General features: G+C 38.4%; 1 protein-coding gene across 1 annotated transcript in view; it reads left to right on the top strand.

The window, feature by feature from the left end:
- MYO3B (myosin IIIB) overlaps positions 1–24,642 on the top strand; it is a 632,072-nt gene that overhangs the window by 451,804 nt on the left and 155,626 nt on the right. The window contains exon 30 of the mRNA XM_078146159.1: positions 1,018–1,117. Coding sequence (XP_078002285.1) covers positions 1,018–1,117 — 100 coding nt within the window. The remainder of the gene's footprint in view (positions 1–1,017; positions 1,118–24,642) is intronic.

The following is a 24,642-nucleotide window of genomic DNA, read 5'->3' as shown; positions in this document are numbered from 1 at the left end:
TTTTTTAAAGATTATGGTCTAGAATGAACTTGGGAGAATATGAAGGTCTACAAGTTCAGGAGAAGAAAAAGGAAAGAAAGAAAGAAAGAAAGAAAGAAAGAAAGAAAGAAAGAAAGAAAGAAAGAAAGAAAGAAAGAAAGAAAGAAAAAGAGAGAGAGAGAGAGAGAGAGAGAGAGAGAAAGAAAGAAAGAAAGAAAGAAAGAAAGAAAGAAAGAAAGAAAGAAAGAAAGAAAGAAGACAAGAGAAAGAGAAAGAAAGAAGACAAGAGAAAGAGAGAAAGAAAGAGAGAAAGAGAGAAAGAAAGAGAAAGAAAGAAAGAAAGGAGAGAAAAGAAAGAGAGAAAGAGAGAAAGAAAGAGAAAGAAAGAGAGAAAGAGAGAAAGAAAGAAAGAAAGAAGGAAAGAAAGAAAGAAAGAAAACAAGAGAAAGAGAGAAAGAAAGAGAGAAAGAGAGAAAGAGAGAAAGAGAGAAAGAGAGAAAGAGAGAAAGAAGAAAAAAGAGAGAAAGAGAGAAAGAAAGAGAGAAAGAAAGAGAAAGAGAGAAAGAAAGAGAGAAAGAAAGAAAGAAAGAGAGAGAGAGAAAGAAAGACAGAAAGGAAAGAAAGAAAGAAAGAAAGAAAGAAAGAAAGAAAGAAAGAAAGAAAGAAAGAAAGAAAGAAAGAAAGAAAGAAAGGAGAGAAAAGAAAGAGAGAAAGAGAGAAAGAAAGAGAGAAAGAGAGAAAGAGAAAGAAAGAAGAAGGGAAGGAGGGAAGAAGGAAGGAAGGAGGGAAGGAAGAAGGGAGAAAGAAAGAATGTTAACAAGACACAGGTGACTGGTTTCAGTCACCAATAGCCCCAAGTATGACCCCACTTCATTCCAGTAGAGGGTTGAAATGTTAGACAAAGTGAATCACATTGGCTTTGCTTCTTCCTTTACAACCAGGGTTAAGGGCTATCTTAGTTAAATGGGAATAGCATTTTCTAGGTTCCTTATTCACAGTGTACAAATAGTTTCTTTCCCCAATTGGTTTCTTCTGAAGCATGCAGTCTCCAGGAGTGATTCACTACAGTCTACTCGGGTGTCTGTTGGTTCTCCGGATCTTCGATTCTCAAGTCCTAGGGAAGACTCACAAAAGCCAGGTAAGAAGTGCCCTGAGAAATAAGGTTACTGCTCTCAGTATTAACAAGCTATATGTTGCCTGTGCTATTTGTAAGTTTATTTATTGACGAGTCATTTCCAGCAGCCGTCTCCTGAAGACAGGAAGCAATCGGTGAGGAAAGGAATTGATTGTAGACACCCTCTCTACAGACATGAAGGTCAGGTTTGTTGGAAATAGGAGCAAAGGGTTCAAGTGTCAGAATCAGAACGGCAGGAAAGGAAACCTGAATCAAGGGATACAAACAACTCTCTACACTCTGTAAAAGGGAACTTTCCTTCTAAGCGATGAAAATGTGTGTTGCAAACTCTATTTCTCCCTGCAGTTGCAAGCCCCCTGCACAAGGAAGCAGCTTCAAAACTTCCTCCATCTTATAAAAAGAAAGACAGACAGACAGATGGCTGGCTTGCATTGTAGCAAATTTGTTCAGCCAAACAGAAAAATCCGGAATCTGGGCATTGATATGGTGCAGCTCCTCGAGGGCAGAGACTGTCTTTTGTATTTCTTTGTATCCTCAGTGCTTAGCATAGTGACTGGCACATAGCAGATGTTTAATAGAGGCTTATTGACTAACTGACTGCATCTGTGTTGGGAGTGATTCTATCCTTCTTGCTAACATTGTCATTTTTTAACCCAGTAGGATCAGTCCTATCTTTTTGCCTTCTATGAAGTGGTCACTCCTGGCACTTTTTTTTTTCCTAAATTCCATTCTACAAAGTGTGATAAAAAGTTAATTTTCATCATATGTATATGACTATGATTTACAATTACGTAAGTGCCCAAACTGATTATGAGGAATATTTATGAACCAAAAGAAAATGCCAAATAGAGTATGTGAGTGTTTAGGCTACTTCAAGGGAAGAAACCTTTTCAAATTGAAAGCCTTGGTGGTAACCTCTGATGCGTGATCTCTTTCTCTGACATAGGCACATGGTTCTCAGCCCATACCTGACACGTTGGTATCATTTTCTTGTTCTGCAGCCTATTTGTCAGTGACAAGAGAGAATCTTTGTAGAAACGTTGTACAGAATAGGAAATTCATTATAAATTTAATATGACCTTCAGTCCATATGGAGCTCGAATTCTTGGAGAGAGACCAGAGAGGGTGTGCCCATCAAAGCAGAACTCTTTTAAATAGATATATGTTAAACAGTAAACCTGTCAAGGAGAAATATTTTCCATGCCCCAAGCCAGTGTTTAGGGATGGGTTAAGGAGACACTGGGGAGAAGGGGGGCGCAAGAGGAGGGAGCAATGTGATAATTTTGGTTCCTAGAGTGATTCAGTAAAACTATACATTAAAGCATTGGCAATTATTGTTGTTCAGTCATTTCAGTAGGTCCAACTCTTTGTCACTCTGTTTGCGGTTTCCTTGGCAAAGACCCTACAGTGGTTTGCCACTTCTTTCTCCAGCTCATTTGACAGGTGAGGAAACTGAGGCAAACAGGATTAAGTCACTTGCCCAGGATCACACTGCTGGTAAGTATCTGAGACCAGATTTGAACTCAGGAAGATTCATCTTCCTGACTCCAGGCCCAGTGCTCTATCCACTGCTCCACCTTGCTGCCTCTAAACAGCAAGTGGGAGCTGAGATGGAGGAGGGGAAAAACAGGAAGAAAGGAGGGAGGAGATAAGAAGCAAAAGAATGCTTGCTTTTCAGTATATGTAAATGTAATATTGGTTTGTTCAACAGAAGAATTTAACAAGATAAACTAACAGAGAAGCAAACCCAGGAAAACAAAAATATCATCATAAAACATGGTTTTCAGGAGAAAAAAATAAAATATCTCATACTTTAAATGAATAACTAATAAGGAAACCATTTCTTCTATAAAAGGAAGCCAAAACTTTTGAACATTCCAAATTATTCACATACTTGGTTGCTATTCATTTTAAGTATACATTTTTGAATTCCCAGTGCCATAGAAATTGTAATAGAAGCAAGAATGCAATGAAACAGCAAGTAAGCACCATTTAAGTGACAGCTCATTTTAAATGCACTTGTGATAGTCTTGAATGGAAAAACAAATCAATTAGAACTCCTCTACTCTCACTTCTAATAGGTGCAGCATGCTAGTAGAAAAAGTTAGCATGACTTGTTTTTTGGAGGCAAACATGAATGTTTATCATTGCACACTTTCCAACCAACTGTCCCCTTTTGGATGATGTTCTTCCCCACCAATGGCCTGTGTTTGATCTGAACTCAATTTTTCATGGAACCTGGTGTCTAGTCCTTTTCTAATCTGTTCATAGTCACATGGAAAAAATGTACGTTGGCACTTTCCACTTCAAAAACACGAACATACAAAAATGTGTTCTCATATGTGGTGAAAAAAATGACTTCATCAAAGCCTATGTGCTTTATTAAGCAAAGGTGGGAAAGAAATATTAATTAAGATGATTAAATCATGACAACTATCTTGAGCATACTGTCAGGAGATCTAAAATGAAATGAAATGAAAGTATTGTACTAGGTGATCTCCATGATCCTGGCTTTAACATTTATATCTCAGTGAAACACTACTGCCTTACGAGTGTGATTATTGAGAGTTGATTCATTTTCCATATCCTAATAGGAAGAGATTGCATATAACAGGTAAAGGATATTCAGAAAGCACAGGACTTTGCTTCCTTATCTAAAGCATTTAATTTGTGCTGCACCAATAGAAAAGTCTGGAGTTCTGACTGACTGTTTTTGCCACAGTAAAGCATTCTTTTAACCTTATACACTTGGGAAATCAACTGGCCAACATAAGTGACATTTCCCAGATAACCTAAAAATCTCTTTAAACTGCACAGTTTTTTCTATTTTACTTATTTAGAAACTCTCCTATGTATCTTCTTAAAGATCTCTGAACATAAGTTAAGCATTTTCTTGATATCATCATGAACATCAGGTGTTGTAACAGGAGTAGACTTCCAGAAACTATGAATGACTGACTGAATAAATGAATGAACAAATGAACGAATGAATGAATGAAAAAGAAATGATTAAGTGCTATAAGGATGTATGTATATTAGCTTTACTATGTTCTATAGAGAATAATGGGCAGCTATGTGGTGCCATAGTGCACAGAGAACCAGGCCTGAAGTCAGACAGACTCTTCCTGAGTTCAAATCTAGCCTCAGACACTTATTAGTTATGTAACTCTAGGCAAGTCACTTAACCCTGTTTGCCTTAGTTTCCTCATTTGTAAAATGAGCTGCAGAAGGAAATGACAAACCTCTCTAGTATCTCTACCAAGAAAACTCTAGATTGGGTCATGCAGAACTGGACACAACTGAAATGACTCAACAACATTATAGAGAATAATACCGTACTGTATAGAATGAGGACCCGTTCTTAACTCTAAAAATTTTCACAGACTCCACACATGATAGTAAATATGCTATTTATGTCTGTTAATTGAAAAGCTTTTAAGTGAATTTATACTTTATTTATCAAAACAACATCTAAAAAATAGTGTGGATTAGTGGAAAGAGGGCTAGTCTTAGGATCAATATGACTTAAGTTTAAGCATTGCCTCTGACATATGCCAGCTCTGTGACCAGGGATAAGTTACTTAACTTCTCAGTACCTCAGGCAACTCTCTAAGACTATAAGTGTATATTCTGATCTGCATTGGTGGAAAGAGTTTTCATATCATGAGTCATCTACACAGATGAAATCATAGGTCTGATTCTCTACCCACACTCACCCCTGAAAGAGAGAGCAACAGAGAATGAAAGAAAGAAAAAGAAAGAAGAAAGAGGAAAGAAGAGAGAGAAGAAAGAAAAAGAAAGAAAAAAGATTAATACATAATTTTGAAAAAAAAATAGTAAAACATAAGTATGAGACATCATTGTCTGGAAAAAAAAAGCTTGCATATATGTTATACTGAGTCACATTCAGTATTTTATTGAAGCTTACTGAAGATTAAAAGGACAATCCTTGATATACACATGAATTTCTGGATTTTCGGCAATTACTCTACATCTCCTGCAAGGGTCTGCAGTCCATAGTCTAGGAACTACTGCTGCCCTGTTAGAAAGAAGGCAACATGGTTCAGTGGAAAATATACTGGATTTGAAGTCAGAGGATTTGAATTCGTATCCTGGCTCTACCACTTACTACATAGATGATCTGATCTGGATCAGTCATTTAATTTCTCTGGACTTCAGTTTCCTTACCTGCAAAATGAGAGAATTGCACCCGATGATTTCTGAATTCTCTTCTAGCTCTAAACTTGTGATCCCATGATAACCTTTCAAGAGCCTTAATTCTTCCTGACCATCCAGTACAAACTTGACAGAACTGTAAGCAAGGGCTATTGAGATGGTGATTAATTACAGTCTATGCTGTGCCTTCTTACATTGATCTGATTTTAGTATTTTTTTTTTCTTACACAAGACAGGTCTTCTCAGCAAACCTCAGGTACGTAGAGTTCATGACTGTTTTTAAGGTACACATTGTATTATCCTCCTGTGCCTTTCATGGTGCACATTACTGGTTCTCCTTATCTTGGCTGTAATTCAACAACCAGAAAGAAAACACCAGGGTGGATTTTTCTCCTTGGCCCTCATAGTACTGGAACTTGAGCTCAATCTGGACAAGAACTATTACAAAAATAGAAAGCTACAACAGGCAAAACAAGCCATTAGGTCAATGCAACAGAGCCCCCCAAAGCTGGCAAAGGCCAATTGGAAAGGATTGAAGTACTTTGCCAAACTGCAACCACCCTTATCATAACGAGCTCAGATGTCATCCATTTGGAGATAAATGTTTACACAATGGAGTCTCAAACAAAGTCCAAATAATCTCTCTGGGAATCACATGGAAACCAGACTGCACTCTTGAAAGCTTGGCTACTGCTCCTTTGAGGTCCCTCCCAAATTTCATTACCAAATGTCACATACAATGCTGGGTAAGCCACTCACTCTTAATTTCAGGGCCGTCTTTAGGATTCTGAATCCTTGCTGTTTTTAGCTCCCTGGTTGTTGATGCTGTCCTCTACATTTTGTCCTATCCCATCAAATTTGCCATAAGCACATCAGTTGTATTTATTCATTATGATCATGAATGTCATATTAAAGAAAACACAGGCAATGTACCTGATCACCAGTATGTGGTTAGGAGGAGACACACACACACAAATGCCTTTTCCCTTAAAGAACGTTTTTAGATGGGAAGATATTTCCCCATTACCAGGGTAAATGTTATATTTGCTTACTTCTTAGAAGCAATGTGAATAGATCGACTACACGCAGATGTGCATGTGTGATCACATGTGCACAAGAGGGGGGAGGAATGATACTTTTTTGTATACATGATTTCTAAGAGATTGACAAGTCTATTGACTCAGTTTGTTATTACATATATTATATTATATTATAGTATAGCATAGCATAGCATAGCATAGCATAGCATAGCATAGGATAGCGTAGCATAGCGTAGCATAGTAGTATAGCGTAGCATAGCGTAGCATAGCATAGCATAGCGTAGTATAGTGTAGTATAGTATAGTATAGTATAGTATATGTTATTATATTGTATATTATAGTTATTCCCAGTGCTGGCTTTATGATTATTACAGTGTCCTTAGCTGTCTCAGGTATTGTTATGAATTTGCATCTTGAGATTAAAATTAATTTTAATTCCCTTTATATATATTTGCTACAGAGTAAGAAGGAATCTTAAAATAGAGGACATCTGAACTGCCAAAGGTTTGGGAATTACTGCTTTAGGAGAATGTTATTCCCATCTTCCTTCAATAAGGAGAAATTGTTATCCTAACCTCGTTTAGCTTAGTTATTATATAGCAATATCAGTGAAGTGAGAGGCAAGTGTAGCATAGTAGGACAAGAGCTAGATTCAGAGTCAGGAAGACCTGGATTCTAGTCCTGCCTCCAACACATGTTAACTAGCCTCCAGGCACTCTCTAGGTTCATGAGCTACCTGAGCTACATCACCCGTGCTACTCCAGGTGTTCCTCCCATCATTGAAATCACAGATCTAGTCCCTCTCTCCTCTTCCCTGCAAATCAGTGGAGCCCCTAAAGATCTGTGTATGGAACCAGGGATTTGGGGTGTCCTGGGGCAGGGAAATACCATTATTGCCTTGTGGTTATAAAGAATAGGATTTCCATTTCAACAGGCAGTCCTGAAATGCATAATATATACAAAGCACTGTGCTTAGTACATAGACAAAAATGAAACCATGCCTGTCCTCAATGAGTGTACATTCTACTGGGGGCATGCAGCACATACATACAAAAAATTAATGCAAGATAATTTGAAGAAGAAGGGAACACTCTTAACTGCAGGAGAACTCTAATAACTAATAACTACTTCCTTCTTTCTCTTTTCTTCCATGCTGACACACCCAGCCTCAATCAACTGAAACCTGTTAAAGACCTTAGTTTAAAAAGGCCAAGGTTTCTCACTGCATCCAGGGCCATCTTTAGTCATCTTGATCTATATCTGGCCACTGGACCCAGATGGCTGTGGAGGAGAAAGTGAGACTGATGACTTTGCACAGTCCTGCCTCAATTAAATCCAATTCAGTTGCATGTCATGGCATCACCTTCCTGATGTCATGGTCCTCTTCCAGAACAAAGGACAAACAACAATGCTGACATACCTAAGATTAGAGAGAGACTCCTGATGGGCCAAGTTAGAGCAGGAGCACAGAAGCCAGATAGAATAGCTTAGAAAATTTTAGTACCTGATTAATCCAAGATAAATTAATATTTTTATTTATAATTACCTTATCTGAATTTGTATGTTCTTTTCCCTTTTAAATAAATCTTAGATAATGCACTGATGTGTGGAGGTATGTACATTTGATGTATCCCTTCAGTAGAATGTCAACTCCTTGAGAGCAGAGGCTATATGGGGAAATATCTTCTCATGTAGAAATATTCTCTAAGTTGAAAGTAATTGTCTATATCTGTTTTCCTAACTAGATACTGCTATGTTGAAACCCATGCCTGGTAGCCTCAATAACTTGCACATTTTGGGGGGAGCCAGATTCTATTTTTATAGGGAACTCCCAGTAAGGAAACTCCCTCTACCAATGCAGATCAGTACCTGCTCTGCAATTTACAGAATTAGAGAATTTCCTGGGGGCTGAGAGGTTAAGTGACTTAATGTTACATAGCTAATATGTATCAGAGGCAGGATTTGAACCCAGGTCTTCACTTCTATGCCAGCTCTGTATCCACTATGCTACACTGTCTTGCACATAGTAGGCACTCCATGAATGGGTTTTTTTTTTCATTTAAATGTAGCAGTAGGGTTCAGTGGAAAGAATGCTGGATTTGGGATCCAGGGTTCAAATCATAGTCTGTATGACTTCGGGCAAGTTAGTTAACCTCTTTGGGTCTCAGTTTCCTTAGCTGTAAAATGGGGTGGGGAGGGGTGTGGAAGTAGATGATCTCTAAACTCTGAATATGTACCACTATAGTCCTCTGAAGTGAATAGGAACAAGGTGTCAAATATTGGTGGCAGGGGTAGAAGCTGGAGGTGATAAGTAATCAGGGTACAAATACAATAGATAGCTAAACCCAGGGAGCCAAGCTGGCTTAGAGCCAGAGGCAAGTCCATATAGCTCGGTGCCTTAAGTTTGGGACTTAGTGAGTAGATTAATGAAGATAGCCATAAGTAAAAGTAGAAGCCCTGGGGGCCAAAGGCAAAGGACAGTTTCTGAAAAACAGCTAGAACTCTCAGGAACTTACTCAAGACTCACTGAGGCCTGCAGCCCCAATCTTTTCCGAAGTGTCCTTTCGCTAAAGCAGAATTCTGTTTTCTAATTTTATACTTATTTGCTTTATGTGAAACCTCTCATACCTATAGTCAGTCCTAGGAACATTTGTCTTCTAGTTTGACTTGAAGAACTTTTTAAAAATGAAATATTTTATTTTCAAACAAACACACACCTTCTCTCAATCTCTCCTCCTTTCCCCACTGAGAAAGCAAGAAAAATAAAATACCTATTGCAAACATGTCTAGCCAAGCAAAGCAGATTCCTGCATTATCCATATCTAGTATGTCTCATTCTGTACTCTCAGTCCATCTCCTCTCTATCTAGAGATGGGGAACGTGTTTCAAACGTGTTTCATCATGAGTCCTCTGGAATCATGGTGTTGGTCAGAGTTCCTAAGTCTTTCAGAGGTGTTTGTCTTTACAATGTTGTTTTCATTATACAAATTGTTCTCCTGATTCTATCCACTTTATTTTGTATCAGTTCATAAAAGTCTGCCCAGATTTCTCTAAAATTGTCCCTTGAAGGACTTTCTTTAAAGCAGATGAGATCTGCCACACATTCTCAGTTACCCTTACCCTGCAGAACAAATTAGACAAAAAAACCCAAACATGACAGCAAATATATTAAAGATGTAATGGTTCACCACAACTTAGACCAATGTCTAAAACTGCATGTTGCAAAAAGGTTTAAGTAAGAGTATCTTTCACATCTGTCCTCACCTTTTCATTTCCAAACACACCAACCGAATTCAGGCTTTCATCATGTGGGGAACTGTACTCGATGCCTCCCAAGGTGCCTTCAAGCTCTAATATTCTAAGATTCCTTCTTGCAAAACAACTGCAAAATGCGTCCAGAAGGATAAATTACTTGTCCAAGGTCACACAGAAAGCAAACGGTAGGATTTGAACCCAGGTCCTCTGACTCCAAATCTAGCATTCTTTCTACTTTTTTCTACTTGGCTCTGCAGAGAGGAACTAGGAATAACATATGAATGTTTCAGTGAGGATGTATTTAGGCTTGATATGAGGAGGAACTTCCTATCAAGTAGCACTGAGAGCCAAATCCACCCTGCCACCTGTTTTTTTTTTTAATTTTTATTTTTAGGCAACTGGGGTTAAGTGACTTGTCCAGGGTCACACAGCTAGTGTCAAGTGTTTGGTCTGACGCTTGATTTGAACTCAGGTCTCCCTGACTTCAGGGCTGGTGCTGTATCCACTGTGCCACCTAGCTGCCCTCACGTGTTTTGTTTTGTTTTGTTTTTTAAATGCCACATCGTATAACCCAGGAGTTAAGAATAGGTTTTAGGTTTGTTTTTTTTTTGTGAGGCAATTAAGTGACCTGCCTAGGGTCACACAGCTAATAAGTATCATGTGTCTGAGGCTGCATCTGAATTCAGGTCCTCCTTACTCCAGGGCTGTTGTTCTACCCGCTGTACCACCTAGTTGCCCCTAAGAAGAGGGTTTTTAAAAATTTTTAAATGCAATAAAATTTTATGTAAGAACATTTAAAAAAAACATACTTAGGTCCCAACCAATATAAAAAGAGGGGGAGGGCTATAATTTGTCCACTCATCAAAATGATGATCTCTAAGGTCCTTTCCAACTCTTAAATCCAGTGATTCTGTGCCACCCCCATTGCCCCTGAATATGTAGAGCTGGAGAATAGTAAGGGATCTAGGTTGAGTACTCTGTTTCTGCAGTCCATCCTTTTGCTCTGACTGTGGAATAGCTATTTCCTGGCTTCTCACACCTATTTCAAAATGGTGGTAGAAGTGATAAGAACTCTGGATTTGGAGCTAGAGTGCTATTGCTTAGTCATTTTGAACTGTATCCAACTCTTCATGGCCCCATTTGGGGTTTTCTTGGTAAAGATACTGGGAAAGTTTGCCATTTCCTTCTGTGGCTCATTTTACAGATGAGGAAACTGAGGCAAACAGGGTTAAGTGATTTGTCCAAGTTCACACAGCTAGTAAGCTCCTGAGGCCAGATCTGAACACTGAAAGATGAGTCTTCCTGACTCCAGGCCCTCTATCCACTGTGCCACGGTGACCTACCTTCAGATCCCACCTGTGTGACCTTGGATAAATCACATCTCCTGGGTTAATTTTCTGATCCATTAAATAAGTGGGTTGGACTGAAGGAATTCCAAAGCCTCTTTTAGCATTAAATCTTCAGATTCCCCTAGTGGTGAGAGGTGGGTGTAGTAGGCATGTGACAAGCCACAATGCCTGAGACCATAATCCTTTTGGAACTGGGTTAAGGGATGGAATTTTTGTGGACCATTATCTTGCATGCAAATTATCTAAACTCATTTAATCTCTTTGCAAACTTGGTTAGTTTTTCTAAATCATCTCTAGACAGATTGTTACTCCAAACATTTCTGAGGGGAAAAAAAACCCAACCCCACTAAATTTTTATTTTGCTTTCCTAAATGCTATTAGGTCAAGATGCAATTTTTGTGTATGCCAAGTTCCAATTTGGCGGGTTCCCAGGACATCAGGAATACAGCTGTCAATGCAAGGAGGGTCAATTTCTGAGTAAGAATGTCAAAGTTTGGCTTCCAGAATTTGATGTTCATGGCATAAATGCTTATTGCGCCTAGAGAAATTTTATTTCCTAACTTGTGATTTATTTGCTTTATTAGGTATGTATCATATTATGCAGGCAGTTAATTCTGTTTAACAATAACCTTCCAGGTTTCGTGTTTGGCTTCAAGAACTTAACTAAATTTCAATAGATGGGTTCTCTCCTTTCTCCTTCCCCTTTCCTTCTACCACGAGTAGAGCCCCATGAAAAAGAGAAAGTAGCTAGGTGATCACTTACTCAACCGAAGACTGTATCTAACATGGTTTGTGTGTTACAGGAGGCCTTGGCTTATGCGACTTGTCATTTGCATGATTTTTTGTGTGTCTCTAAAGAAGGAATGTTTTTCCTTTGGACTTCAGTTTTTTATTATTTTTCTTATTCTGTTTATCTTCCAATTCATTGTCTGTAAGTAAATATTCTTTATTTTTTTAGTATATAATAGATGTTTAATAAATACTTGTTGAACTGTTGCATGTGCAGATTTTTGTGAGTGCTCTTCACCTCCCATTTTGGCCTACTTTGTGGGTTCAGATCCCCAAGTAAGTATTCTTAATGCCAGGATAGGCATTAAGTATCTCCTGCCCCTCTTTAAGACTGCTCTCTAACAGCAATTAAGACTAATGAAAAGGTTGGGCAGAATCCAAAAGACAGAATGGGAAAAAACTGCTCAAAACTTGCCCTATGGGAAAAAATAAGCATTATATAATGCCTACTATGTGCCAGGCACTGTGCTAAGTGCTAAGTTGAGCTTCATAACAACCCTAGGAGGTAGGTGCTGTTATTGTCTCCATTTTACAGCTGAGAAACTAAGGCAGGGATGAAGTGACTTGCATAAGATCACACAGCTAGAAAGTGTGAAGCTGAATTTAAACCCAGATCTTCCTGACTCCAGGCCTAGCACTCTGTCCACTGCACCAGCCTCTGCCTCTATGGGACCTTCCTAATTTCCTCCGATCTTGATCAGGTGGGTTATGTTCTCTTCAAGCAGAGCCTTTTTATCTGTTAATCTATCAACGTTCTAGGCTTGGGAGCAGAGGTAACAGTAACATCTGCAGCACAGCGCCATCATCCCCCCACCCCAACCTCCCAACTCCTGCATTGTTACTAGAGAGACACAGAGAACAACAAGGAGGGTAGACATTGATACTTTGTGTGCTACAAAGCATTTTCCTCTCAGCAACCCCAGAAGCCAGGGGCCTTTCTCCCTCTATCTTTGCTAATTAATGAGGGATGTGGTAACTCCTGAAATTTTCGCTTGCAATCAGGGGTATGTTGGAGCTAGCTCATACTGACTCCACTGATTTTTTTTTAATTTTCAGTGTGAGCATTTACACCACTGAAATAGAAAAACTACAGAGCAGGGCTTGATTTATTGTTTTGTTGATTTCTTGACTTAAAGCGAAGGAGAAAACAAAGATAATGGAGATTAAACTTAAAGTATGTTGTGCTTTTGGAAAACTCATTGTTAAATGAACTCTTTCTTTCATTTTACAGATGAGGAAACAGGCAGACAGAAGTTAAATGATCACACACAACTAGTTAAGTGTCTAAGGTCAAATCTGAACTCGGGTCTTCCCGATTCCAGGCCCACAGCTCTAGCTGTGCATTGTCTGGAAGTGTCAGAGTTATGTTCTGCACACCAGGCTGATCTCCACCAGTGCATTTTGAGCTATCATATACTGCCTCATCTTGGCTCAGAGAATCCAGGGCTGAGAAGGGAGATTGTCACTGCTTCTCCAAGAGCTCTCTTGAGGCAAAGTATGTTATGTTGGATAATGATTTTATTTTCTTAAATGTTTTTCCTCTTCATTATAGCAAGACCTATAGAAAAAAATAGAAGCCTTGATTTGTTGAGCATTCAGCTTGGTGTTTAGCCCTGGGCTATGGCTTCTCTTACAAAATGCTTTGCTTATTGTTTAGAACTCAGAGGGAGCTAAGGTGATTGGACTCAAAGGTGAGAAGTCAAAAAAGGAAGACATGCCCATCCCCCACCTTCCCCTTTATGGATATTGGGTCTGGCTATTTCATGGAGATGGTTTTTTTTATCTGGGATTGCTGGTAGATCTGGACCAAAATCAGTTGAGATAAAACTGAACAAATACATCTCTGATTTGGGGGAGGGGTATGCAGAAAGAAAGGTAAAGAAATTAAATTCAAAGAGGCAGCTTTTTTTTTTGTCAATGGAAAATGATTCACAGAGATTTCCTGACCCCGACGTTGAGCTTTTCCAAGCTCTATTTCCAAGCTCTAAAAAAAATCTGCATAAGCCTTCTCCTCCTTCCTCCTCTTTTCTCCCTCCTTATCCTTCCTCTTTTTTCTTACTCCTCAGTCAACCAATTAACAAGTATTTGTTAAGCACTATTTCTTAGGCCCCATGTTAGGTACTAAGGATATAAAGGCAAAGATAAAAACTGTCTCTGCTCTCAAGGACCTTAAATTCCCCAGGGAATTTAAACAACAAAATTTATACAAAATAAACCAAAGGTAAATTGGGAGGGATGGCACTAAGAACTGGTGGGAATAAGGAAAAGTTTCATTGTAGAAGGTGTCATGTGGAGTTTTAAGGAAACTTGGAATTCTGAAAGGCATAGGTGAGACAAGGGTACATTCTAGGCATGGCAGACAGCCAGTACAAAGGTGTGGAGGTGGGAGATTAGAGTGTTATGGTTTTGAGGAAGAGCAAGAAGGCCGGTTTTATAGGAGCTCAGAAACCTGGGGGAAGGGGAGGAAGTAATGTATAATAAGGTTGCAAAGGTAAGTTGGGGCACAAATCATGAAAGACTTTAAAAGTTAAGCAGAAGAATTTGATCTCAGAGGTAATAGAAAGCTGTTGGAATTTATTGAGCAGGAGAATGACATAGTCAGACCTGCACTTGAGGAAAATCACTTTGGCAGCTGTGGGCAGGATAAATTTGGAAGAGAAGAAAGTTGAAACAGGAAGACCATTTAGGGGGCCATTACAGTAGTCCAGGTGAGAAGTGAGGATGGCCTGAACTAGTTTGGTGAGTATATAAGTAGAGGGAAAAGGATGGATGTGAAAATTGTGATGGAGGTAAAAATGACCAGTTCTGGTAGCTGATTAGACATGTGGGGTGAGATGTGAGTGGGAATGGGTAAATAGTAAGACTGTAAACATAGGTGAACAGAAGGATGGTAAAGACTTTGTCAGAAATAGGGAAGTTTGAAAGACGGCAGGGTTTAGGGCAGGGGTGGGGAACCTGTGGCCTAGAGGCCACATGTAGCCTTCTAGGTCTTCAAGTGCAGCCCTTTGATGGAACCCAAACTTCACAGAACAATGTATTCTGTGCTCTGTGTTTGTGATTATGTTCCACAGGTTCCTCAGCCCTAGTTTAGGGGAAAATTAACGAGTTCTGTTCTGGGCATGTTATGTTTGAAATATCTTGGGGCAACTAGGTGGTTCAGTGGATAGAGCACTGGCCCTGAAGTGAGGAGGAACTGAGTTCAAATTCCACCTCAGACCAAACACTTGACACTTACTATTTGTGTGACCCTGGGCAAGTCACTTACCTCCAATTGCCTAAAAAAAGTCTACAACACATCCAATTTAAAATATCTAATAGACATTTGAAAGATGCAGGACTGAAGTTCAAGAGAAAGATTAAGGGTGAATTGTTGTCCTATTGTTGTTTGTCCTTTATTCTCAAAAAGGACCAATGACATTAGGATGGTGATGTCTTGGCTTGCAAGTGAATTGGATTTAAATGAGGCAGGGCTAGGAGTGAAAACATACAGCGCATGAACATATATCGTTTGTTTAGAGATGGTAATTAAACTCATGGGAGCTAAGGAGATCAAGTGAGAGAATATAGAGAGAAAATAAATAAGGGCCAAAGACCGAGACTTGGGGGACACTCATGATAGGGACATGATGGGGAAGGTGCATCAGTGAACAGGGCTGTTGGAGGGGAACTAAGAGAAAGCAGTTTCAAGAAAAATCCAGAGAGGCAAGATTATCTATGAGGAGAGAGGGTAGTCAGCAACACAAAATGCTACAGAGAAGTTGAGAAGGATGAGTACTGGGGAAAGGACCATCAAATTTGGAATTTAAGATATCATTTAACTTTGGAGAGAAGTTTCAGTCGAATGATAAGGTTGGAAGCCAAATTGTCTCTCCCTTCTCATCCTTTTCCTGCTTGATAATACTAGTTCCTTTAACCCTGCCCCTCCCCCTACTTTCTGTCTCTTTCTCAGGGAGTAATAATCAAATAAATATTACCTTTGCTGCTGTGAAGGAAGTACCAATCTGCTACTTTCCTCTAGCTCTACTCAGTATCTCTGTGCCTCTGAGCTGTAGACTTAAGACCATAAGATTACGCATAGATCTAGGAGTGGATGGAATCCCAGAATCCTTCTAATCCAACCTGACTCATTTTACAGATGAGAAACTGAGGTTTGAGGAGGCTTGGTGAGTTGTTCAAGGTCACACAGGTGTCAAAAGTGGGTTTTGAACCACTGTACCCCTCTGCCTCCTTAAAAAACACCAGTATTGTCTTGGATACAACTGAACGACAACCCTCTCTGAAATACTCTTTATTTTCCCTTTCCTACCTTTCCACTGGGGATCCCATGAAGACCCCTGTTCTATTGTTATCGAACTGCCCTTAATATCAGGCTTGTACCCTATCCCTCCTCAGAAATTACTTTGTATACATTTTACATATGTGTAAATAATGCACGTATACATATGTGTCCCCTCATAATAGAATATAAGCTCTTTGGAGGCAGGAGCTATTTCATTTTGTCTTTGTATCCATAGCCCCCAATATAATGCCTGGCACATAGTGGGGGCTTAAAGGGTGCTTATTGAATTGAACTGAATAAGTATAAGATTCCTAATGATTTTTCATAAAGCTGGAGTAACTTTGTTTGTGAGACTTAGTCAGTGAAATTGTCCTCCAAAATAGGATCCCATTAACACGTTCCTCGTGACGAACCACGTTTCCAAATACTGTGCTCTCCAGGTTGTCTCCTGTGTTTTCTATTATCCATTTTCTATTTTGTTCCTTTTTATTTTTTCTATTATTAATTTTTAAAGCATTGTAGATTTGTCTAGGAATTTGGATAATGGCACTTTGTTCTGGGTGCTATACGCAGTGAAAGGACCTCCTGCTCAAGAGTTTATCATCTTGTACTATAACCATTACATAAGATGAGAATGTGACCCATTTGTTGGCATGTCCCATGTTCAGCAATTTACATAATGGAAGCTAGTTATGTTTCATTGATTCTCCTAAATGAGATCATTTAATATTTAGACTTCTTGTTTTCTTACACTCGTATTTCCTTTTCCATCCTCAACCAAAAGTGCATTCAGTAGTTGTTTCATAATGAGCTGTTAGAAAAATCATTCTGTGCCAGTTTTGAGGCAGTTTAGTCTGACCGTAGATGAAAAAACACAAAGTTTTGCCAAAGGGATCCTTCTGTCTTAAAAAAATCATTACAAACTTAATAACCACAAACATTAAAATGCACAAATTAAATATAATTACATGTGAATCAATTAACTCCAAACTACACTATTTTGAAGGAAAGACAGTGTGTGTAAACTTTAATGCAATGTAGCAATAGCATTAAAAGCAGAAATTAATAACATCCCTTTTTTCATTAAAATTCTGCACAGTATTTTCATTAAGCAGACTATTTGAAAGAACAAATTTAAACAAGCTAAACAGCAAACACAAGAGATCTACAATGTATTTAAAAGATGGGTTTATACACTATTCTAATTTCAAAGGCAAAGATTTTATTCAGAGAAGCGCTAGATATGTATAAAGCTTGCCCACTCATCTCACTATATCTACTGGCCAGCCCTAGACATCAGAATATGTTTTCCCATTCCTATCCCAGTCAGCCAGACATCTCACTGCCTGATTCTGCTGATCTTTTCCTCCCAACTTGGACCTGTACACTTCACATTGGAGACCCTGAGACCTGACCTTCCCTACCCAAGGGTCTTCCTCTTGGATGCATGCTCTAGCTCCTGGGGAAGTAAAATCACTCATTTTTGGAGATCTGCCACAAGGCCCAACCCAGTTGATTAGTGGCTGAGTATATACAAAATAACTCACAGTCCACTGTATCTACTGAGTAGCCTTGGACCCCAGACCATGCTTGAAGTTCACAACCAATCAAACCACTCAGCAAACTGAAGTCATCGCACCATCTGCCAGCACATCTTCCATATTCCTGAAGCAAAACTCTCCCCTGTAACATACTGTCTTTCTCTATCAGAATGTAAGATCCTTGAGGGCCGAACTGTCTCTATGCTCCTCTTTGCCATAGTTTTTGGCATATAGTAAGGGCTTAATAAATAAATGTTTTTTCATTTATTCCTTTATTCCAAAAATAGGCATACTGCTTAATTTAAATGTTAAGCTCTATATTTGTGCATAAATCAGAAAAGTATAGCTAGCTCTTGGATTTCTCTAAGCTATTGCTGATTTGTCCTCATAAAGACAAAATGTTTCATGCTAAGTCATTATGCTGGCTTTGAATGCTATGCAGTAAGTATTCTAGAGATCGTTTGCTCCTCTTCTTTTCCCTTGCTCTTTAAGGCACTAGTATACACACACACACACACACACACACACACACACACACACACATTTATTAGAGAAGAACAAAGACTAAATTTCTCAGAATGTTGTGGGCCAAAGGCACAGGGGAGAACGCACAGATCCTGGGCACTGAATGGAGAACAGTGGACACTACTGAGAACTGGAAAGCAGCAGGTTTGCCCAGCAAAGAAAGGGCTGTGGCAGTGGTGGAGGCACTGCTGTTGGGCAAGGCCTGGGGCTTTCAAAATGGAGGCAGGAGTTACAGCAACCTTGTTGTGTATACAAGTGGGCCAGTAGATATAGACTGAGTGTGAGGAAAAGGATCAAGCAGAGAGCAACGCTCCAAGGGTTGAGCCAGAGGCAAGTGAGGGTGAGGGCCAAGAGGGGATATCCATGCTGTCTCCACTAAAGAAACTCCAACTCTATCCACATTGCAGGAACTTCTCAATTGATGTCTTGAGTTTTTTCCTTGCTAGTAGGCTCAGTCTGGAGTCTCATCTGTGTCCTTATCTGTTTGTTTTAATAAATATGCTTATGTTTGAACTGCTTATTGGTTGCTAGTAAGTGATCTGATTTGAATACCCTAAAAGTAAGTAAAATTCAGAGAGACAATGAAGGACCTTTTGGGTAGAAGATAAGACCTAGATCATTTGAGAATATTAGTCGTTATTAATAAATCTTCAAGAATGAACCCCATCTTCCTTCAATTGACCAATGGGTTGAAGTTTATTATATAGGTGAAGATCTGGATGGGGTTGGTGGTCAGAACTCCTAAGGAGCTACCCCTAATCTCTAAAAATCAAACCACACCATTCATTTTTTAATCCTTTACCAGAGTATGTAACTCTCTTATTCTCCCACGCAAAAGTCCCCTTCTCTCTCAGGGGAAGACTACAGGAACTTTCTGCAAAAGAATTCTGAGTTTGGATTCTGGAACTCTAAGCAAAAATTTGGAATGGTTTTAGGAATGCTCTTGCCACTACAGGCCTGCAAGGTGGATATTACAGGGGTTGTAGGCTAGTTAGACAAATCTTAACCAAAGTTCTGGCATTGTTAGACCACTGCCGATGAACTAGGCCAACTGGAACTTTTGGCAGGGCTCTGGAGCAAGAATCGATTAGTCACTAAGTGCAATTAACTGAAGCCAGCCTCCATTAGCATGCCTTCCAGTGAGAGTTTCAAACATCAGAAAAAAATTGAGGTGATACAGAAAGGAAATGGGATTCATTCGTTTATTCCACAGACATTTATCAAGCACCTACTACAGAACATGATGCTAACAACCTGGTGAAAAGTTGTTTCAATGAGACACAGCCCCTTATAGAACGTCCAGTACAATAACGAATGAAGCAGTCAACATTAATAATAGTAGAAGGAATTTATTCTTTAGCATTTTATTTTTTATTTCTTTTTTTAATTTGGGTATTTATGTAAGTTTTTTTATTTTATTAATTTATTTTTAGTTTTCAACATTCACTTCCATAAGCTTTTGAGCTTTAAATTTTCTCCCCTTCCCTCCCCAGGACAGCTTGCAATCTGATATAGGCTCTACATATACATTCCTATTAAACATATTTGCACATTAGTCATGTTGTAAAGAAGAATTAGAACCAATAGGAGGAACCACGAGAAAGAAGAAACAAAACAAAACAAGAAGAAAAAATAGCAAATAGTATGCTTCGATCTGCATTCTAATTCCATAGTTCTTTCTCTGGATGTGGATAGCATTTTCCAGCATGACACTTCTGGAGATGTCTTAGATTCTTGCATTGCTGAGGAGAGCTAAGGCTATCAAAGTTGGTCATTGCACAATGTGGCTGTTGCTGTGTTCTCCTGGTTCTGCTCACTTCACTGAGCATCAGTCCACATAAGTCTTTCCAGGTTTTTCTGAAGGCCTCCTGCTCATCATTTCTTATAGCACAATAGTATTCCATTACATTCATATACCACAACTTGTTCAGCCATTCCCAAACTGATGGGCAGACCCTCAATTTCCAATTCTTGGCCACCACAAAAAGAGCTGCTATACATATTTTTGTACATGTGGGTCCTTTTCCCATTTTTATGATCTCTTTGGGATAGAGCCCTAGAAGTGATATTGCTCGGTCAAAGGGTATGCACATTTTTATAGCCCTTCAGGCATAGTTCTAAATTGCTCTCCAAAATGGTTGGATCAGTTTGCAACTCCACCAACAATGCATTAGTGTTCCAATTTTACATCTTCTCCAACATTTATCACTTTCCTGTTTTGTCATGTTAGCCAATCTGATAGGTGTGATGTGGTACCTCAGAGTTGTTTTGATTTGCATTTCTCTAATCAATGATTTAGAGCATTTTTCATATGACTATAGATAACTTAAATTTCTTCATCTGAAAACTGCCTGTTCATATCCTTTGACCATTTATCAATTGGGGAATGACTTGTATTCTTATAAATTTGACTCATTTCTCTATATATTTTAGAAATAAGGCCCTTATCAGAGACACTGGTTGTAAAAATTCTTTCCCAGTTTTCTGCTTCCCTTCTAATCTTGGTTGCATTGGCTTTGTTTGTGCAAAAACTTTCCAATTTAATGCAATCAAAATTATTCATTTTGCATTCTATAATGTTCTCTATTCTCTTGTTTGGTTATAAATTCTTCTGTTCTCCATAAATCTGACAGGTGAACTATTCCTTGCTCTCCTAGTTTGCTCTGTTTAGCATTTTAGAACATAAATAGACCATAAGATCCTGGCAGGGATTTTTTTCTGGTTGTTGTGGTCAGGGTTCTGCTAGACCTGGTATAGTGCCTTACATGCAGTAGATGTGTTGAATTGAATTGAATTAACTTGAACTAAAGTAACTTATTAAAAATTCCATGAAACTTTTTCTGATTTCTGACTGCAACGTGTTGAATTTCAGTTTAGAATTTTATCCTTTTTTTCTTTAGAGAAAAACAGCAGAAACGACAAAAATCTTAATTACCTTAATTACTCTGTAGTCTTTCAATTAAAAGCAATTGGCATCTGAATTGACCTGCAGATGGACCAGTAATAACACATTTTTAGCTGGATTTAACCAAGCCTGACTTAGGCTTTTGGGACCTAATTGCTCTCCTTTTCTCTCAATGATTTTGATGGCTATGACTTTTAGATATGGCCCTATTCCATGAATCAGAGGTTGGTAGATGGCATCTTGCTTGGGTCATAAGTTGATGTTCTGCTCTTCTCACCTGGGAACTTTCCAGAGTCAACTGAACTCGAGAGCTGTTCTCTGAAGCTGTAAAATTTTTAGCTCTTATTGACTTAGCATCAATTTGTGGTAGTTGTTTTCTTATTCCTTTTTCCCTTCCCCCTCACCTTCCATCAAGAAGACATCAAAGTGATATACTTGACTTAGCCTTAAGAATTCATTTACCCTAATTGTTGGGCTTTGACATCACCAGGTGAAGACTCAGTGTGGTAGGGATGAAGTACTAAGGTCATGCCCCTACATGGCCTTCAGACATGAAAATAATGAGAAAATCCATTTTCCTTCTCCCTAATTCCTTCTCTCTCTCTCTCTCTCTTTCTCTCTCTCTCTCTTTCTCACACACACACACACACATACACACACACTCACACTCACACCCTCTTTTGTAATCAATAAGCATAGTCAAGCAAAACAAATCCATATATTTGGAGGCAGCTAGGTTACACAGTGGTTAAAACACTGAACCTGGAAACAAGAAGACAAGTTCAGATCTAGCCTCAGATACTAGCTACGTGACCCTGGGCAAGTCATTTAATCTCTGCTTGCATCAGTTTCCTCATCTGTAAAATTGGTATACTAATAGCATCTGCCACCCAGGGCTTTTGTGAGGACAAGATGAGATAATATTTGTAATGCTATTTGTAAACCTTAAGGCACTATATAAATGCTAGCTATTATCATTACTATTATATATTCAGCATGTCTGAAAAAGTATGTGTCATTCTGTCCCCCTAGTCTATAACCTCTCTTTCAAGAGGTGGAAAGAATATTTCATCATCATTTTAATGTCAGTCATTACATTAATCAATACTTTTATGTCTTTCAAAGTTATTTTCCTTTGCAATATTATAGTCATTGTATAAATTGTTTTCTTGGTTCTACTCACTTCACTCTGAATCAGTTCATACAAGTCCTTGCAGATTTCTCTGAATCTATTCCTTTCATCATTTCTTACAATACAGTATTATTAGTATACCATAATTTATTCAGCCCTTCTTTAATTTATGGGCACCTCCTAAGTTTTTAGTTCTTTGCTACAACAAAAAGAGTTTCTCTAAATATTTTTGTACCTGTAAGTCAATTTTCTCTTTCTTTGATCTCCTTGAGGCATAAACCATTTAGGAAGGAGTATCACTGTATCAGAGGGTGAACATAGTTTAATGACTTTGGAGACATGGTTACAAATAGTACTGACAACTCCACTGAAAGTGAATTATTGTGCTTATTCTCCCACATTCTTTCCATGATTTTCACTTTCCTTTTTTTGCCATCTTTGCCTATTGAATGCATGTAAGGTAGTTATTATGTTACTATAATTTGCTTCGATCTTATTAATGAGTGGGCATTTTTTCACGTGATTGATGACACTGTGCTTTCTCCTTTTGTGAACTGCCTAGTCAATAGCTAAACTTTGACACTTTATTTATTAGAGAATGGTTTTCATACATTTATAATTGAATCTATTCCCTGTATATCTTGAATATCAGACCTTTACCAAAGAAACTTGCTGGAAAGGTTTTTTTTTCTCACTTAACTGTTTCCCTTCTAACTTTAATTTCATTGATTTTGTTGGTGCAGAAGCTTTTCAATTTTATGTAATCAAAAAGGTATATCTTATATCATATGATCTACCCAAATCCCATATCTTGCCAATATCTCTTTTCCTTCCTATTGATAGTTGAAAAATATCCTTCTTTCCCTGTTCCTCTAATTTGTTTAAGATGTGACCTTTTATCTTGATCACGTGTCTATTTGTAGCTTATCATATGTGGAATGAGGTCATGATCTAAATCTTATTTCTGCCAGAGTGTTTTTTGTTGAGTAGCAAGGCCTTCTTCTTGGAGTGGGGGCTCCATATTGAACAATGTGTTAACATGTTCATTTCTTTCTGGGTCTTGTGTACCTAATCTGTCCCAGTAATCACTTTTGCTATTTTTAAAGCAGTACTAAAAAATTTTTATGATTACTACTTTGTAGTGTAGTGTGAGATCTGGTGCTGTTAGATCCAGCTTCCTTTATACTTTTCTTTTTCATTGTTACTCTTGAAGTTCTTGATTTTTTGTTCCTCCAGATGAATTTTGTTATTTTTCTAGCTCCATGAAGTAACCATTTGGCAGGTTGATTGCTATGGCACAAACTATTTCTTTTTTATTAAGCTAAAATTTGTTTCCTTGATTTGCAACCATATAGCATCACAAGGAGCAACTAGCAGATAGAGGGCTGGGCCTCAAGTCAGGAAGACCTGAGTTCAAATTTATCTTCAGATGCTTACTAGCTGTGTGTCCCTTGGCAAATCACTTAACTCTGTTTGCCTCAGTTTCCTCATCTGTCAAATGAGCTGGAGAAGGAAATGACAAACCATTCCAGTATCTTTGGCAAGAAAACCCCAAATGGGGTCACAACTGAACAACTAATGAGCATCATAAGAAGAACATCAGTGTTGAAGAGTTGGATTTTTTTTGTCAAGGGACAGCTTGGGGTCATTGAAAGTATTGCACAATTTTCCAAATGCAATTGAATCTCTTGTCTCTATCCTTTTAATTTTGGGTACTGTTTATTGTCTCTCTATAGTGCTTGTCTAAGATATACTGAAATAATTCAATGACTTGTCCATCAAACCTAACTAGACAATAGGTATTATTCATCCACTTTAAATGCTTATGTGTGTATATATATTTGTAAATATTTTCACTCCAATAAAGGTCTCTCAGATGTTTCATTATGATTTATAGGTGACCCTGGGTCCTACATAATTAGCTCTAATAGGTTTTAGTAATTGTAAAGTCTATAAGAATGGTCTGATGATGGACTGAATATCTGTTGGCTGAGGACCAGAGTAATTAAGGCTGAAGAGACCTATTTTGCATATGAAGAAACTGAATTACTGATCAGTTAAGTGACTTGTCCAAAATCACATAAATAGTAAACAACAGAGCCAGGATGCAAACTTGGATCTGCTGATTTTAAACCCAATGCTCTTTCTATTGTACCACACTTTAAATATAAGTAACCAGACAAGCAGCAGTAATAAGATATGAACCTAAATTAGGGATAAAAATGTCCTCGTAAATTATATGCAAATCTTCACTGCCTTCCTATTTGCCATTCATGGGTGTGGGCCCTCCAAAGGTACTAAATATACTTCTCAACATTTCTCCTCTACCCAATCTCCATCTTGTCTCTGAAGTCCAACATCATCTCAGTGGGTAGAAGACTGAGCTGATCAGCCTCTTCCGTAGGTAGGTCAGATGAGGCCAAAAAGAAGTTTCCAGGTCACATAAGGAATATGTGTTAAACCTATATTCTTATGCTTGGGCCTCCTGATTCACCATGGCCAAACTTCCTCAATTACTATTCTACTTTCACTTCCTA

Source organism: Phascolarctos cinereus, unplaced genomic scaffold (genome assembly GCF_003287225.1).
Source record: "Phascolarctos cinereus isolate Bilbo 61053 unplaced genomic scaffold, phaCin_HiC Scaffold_726;HRSCAF=1367, whole genome shotgun sequence".
In the NCBI taxonomy this organism is placed as follows: domain Eukaryota; kingdom Metazoa; phylum Chordata; class Mammalia; order Diprotodontia; family Phascolarctidae; genus Phascolarctos; species Phascolarctos cinereus.
This window is presented reverse-complemented; position numbering and strand designations above follow the sequence as displayed.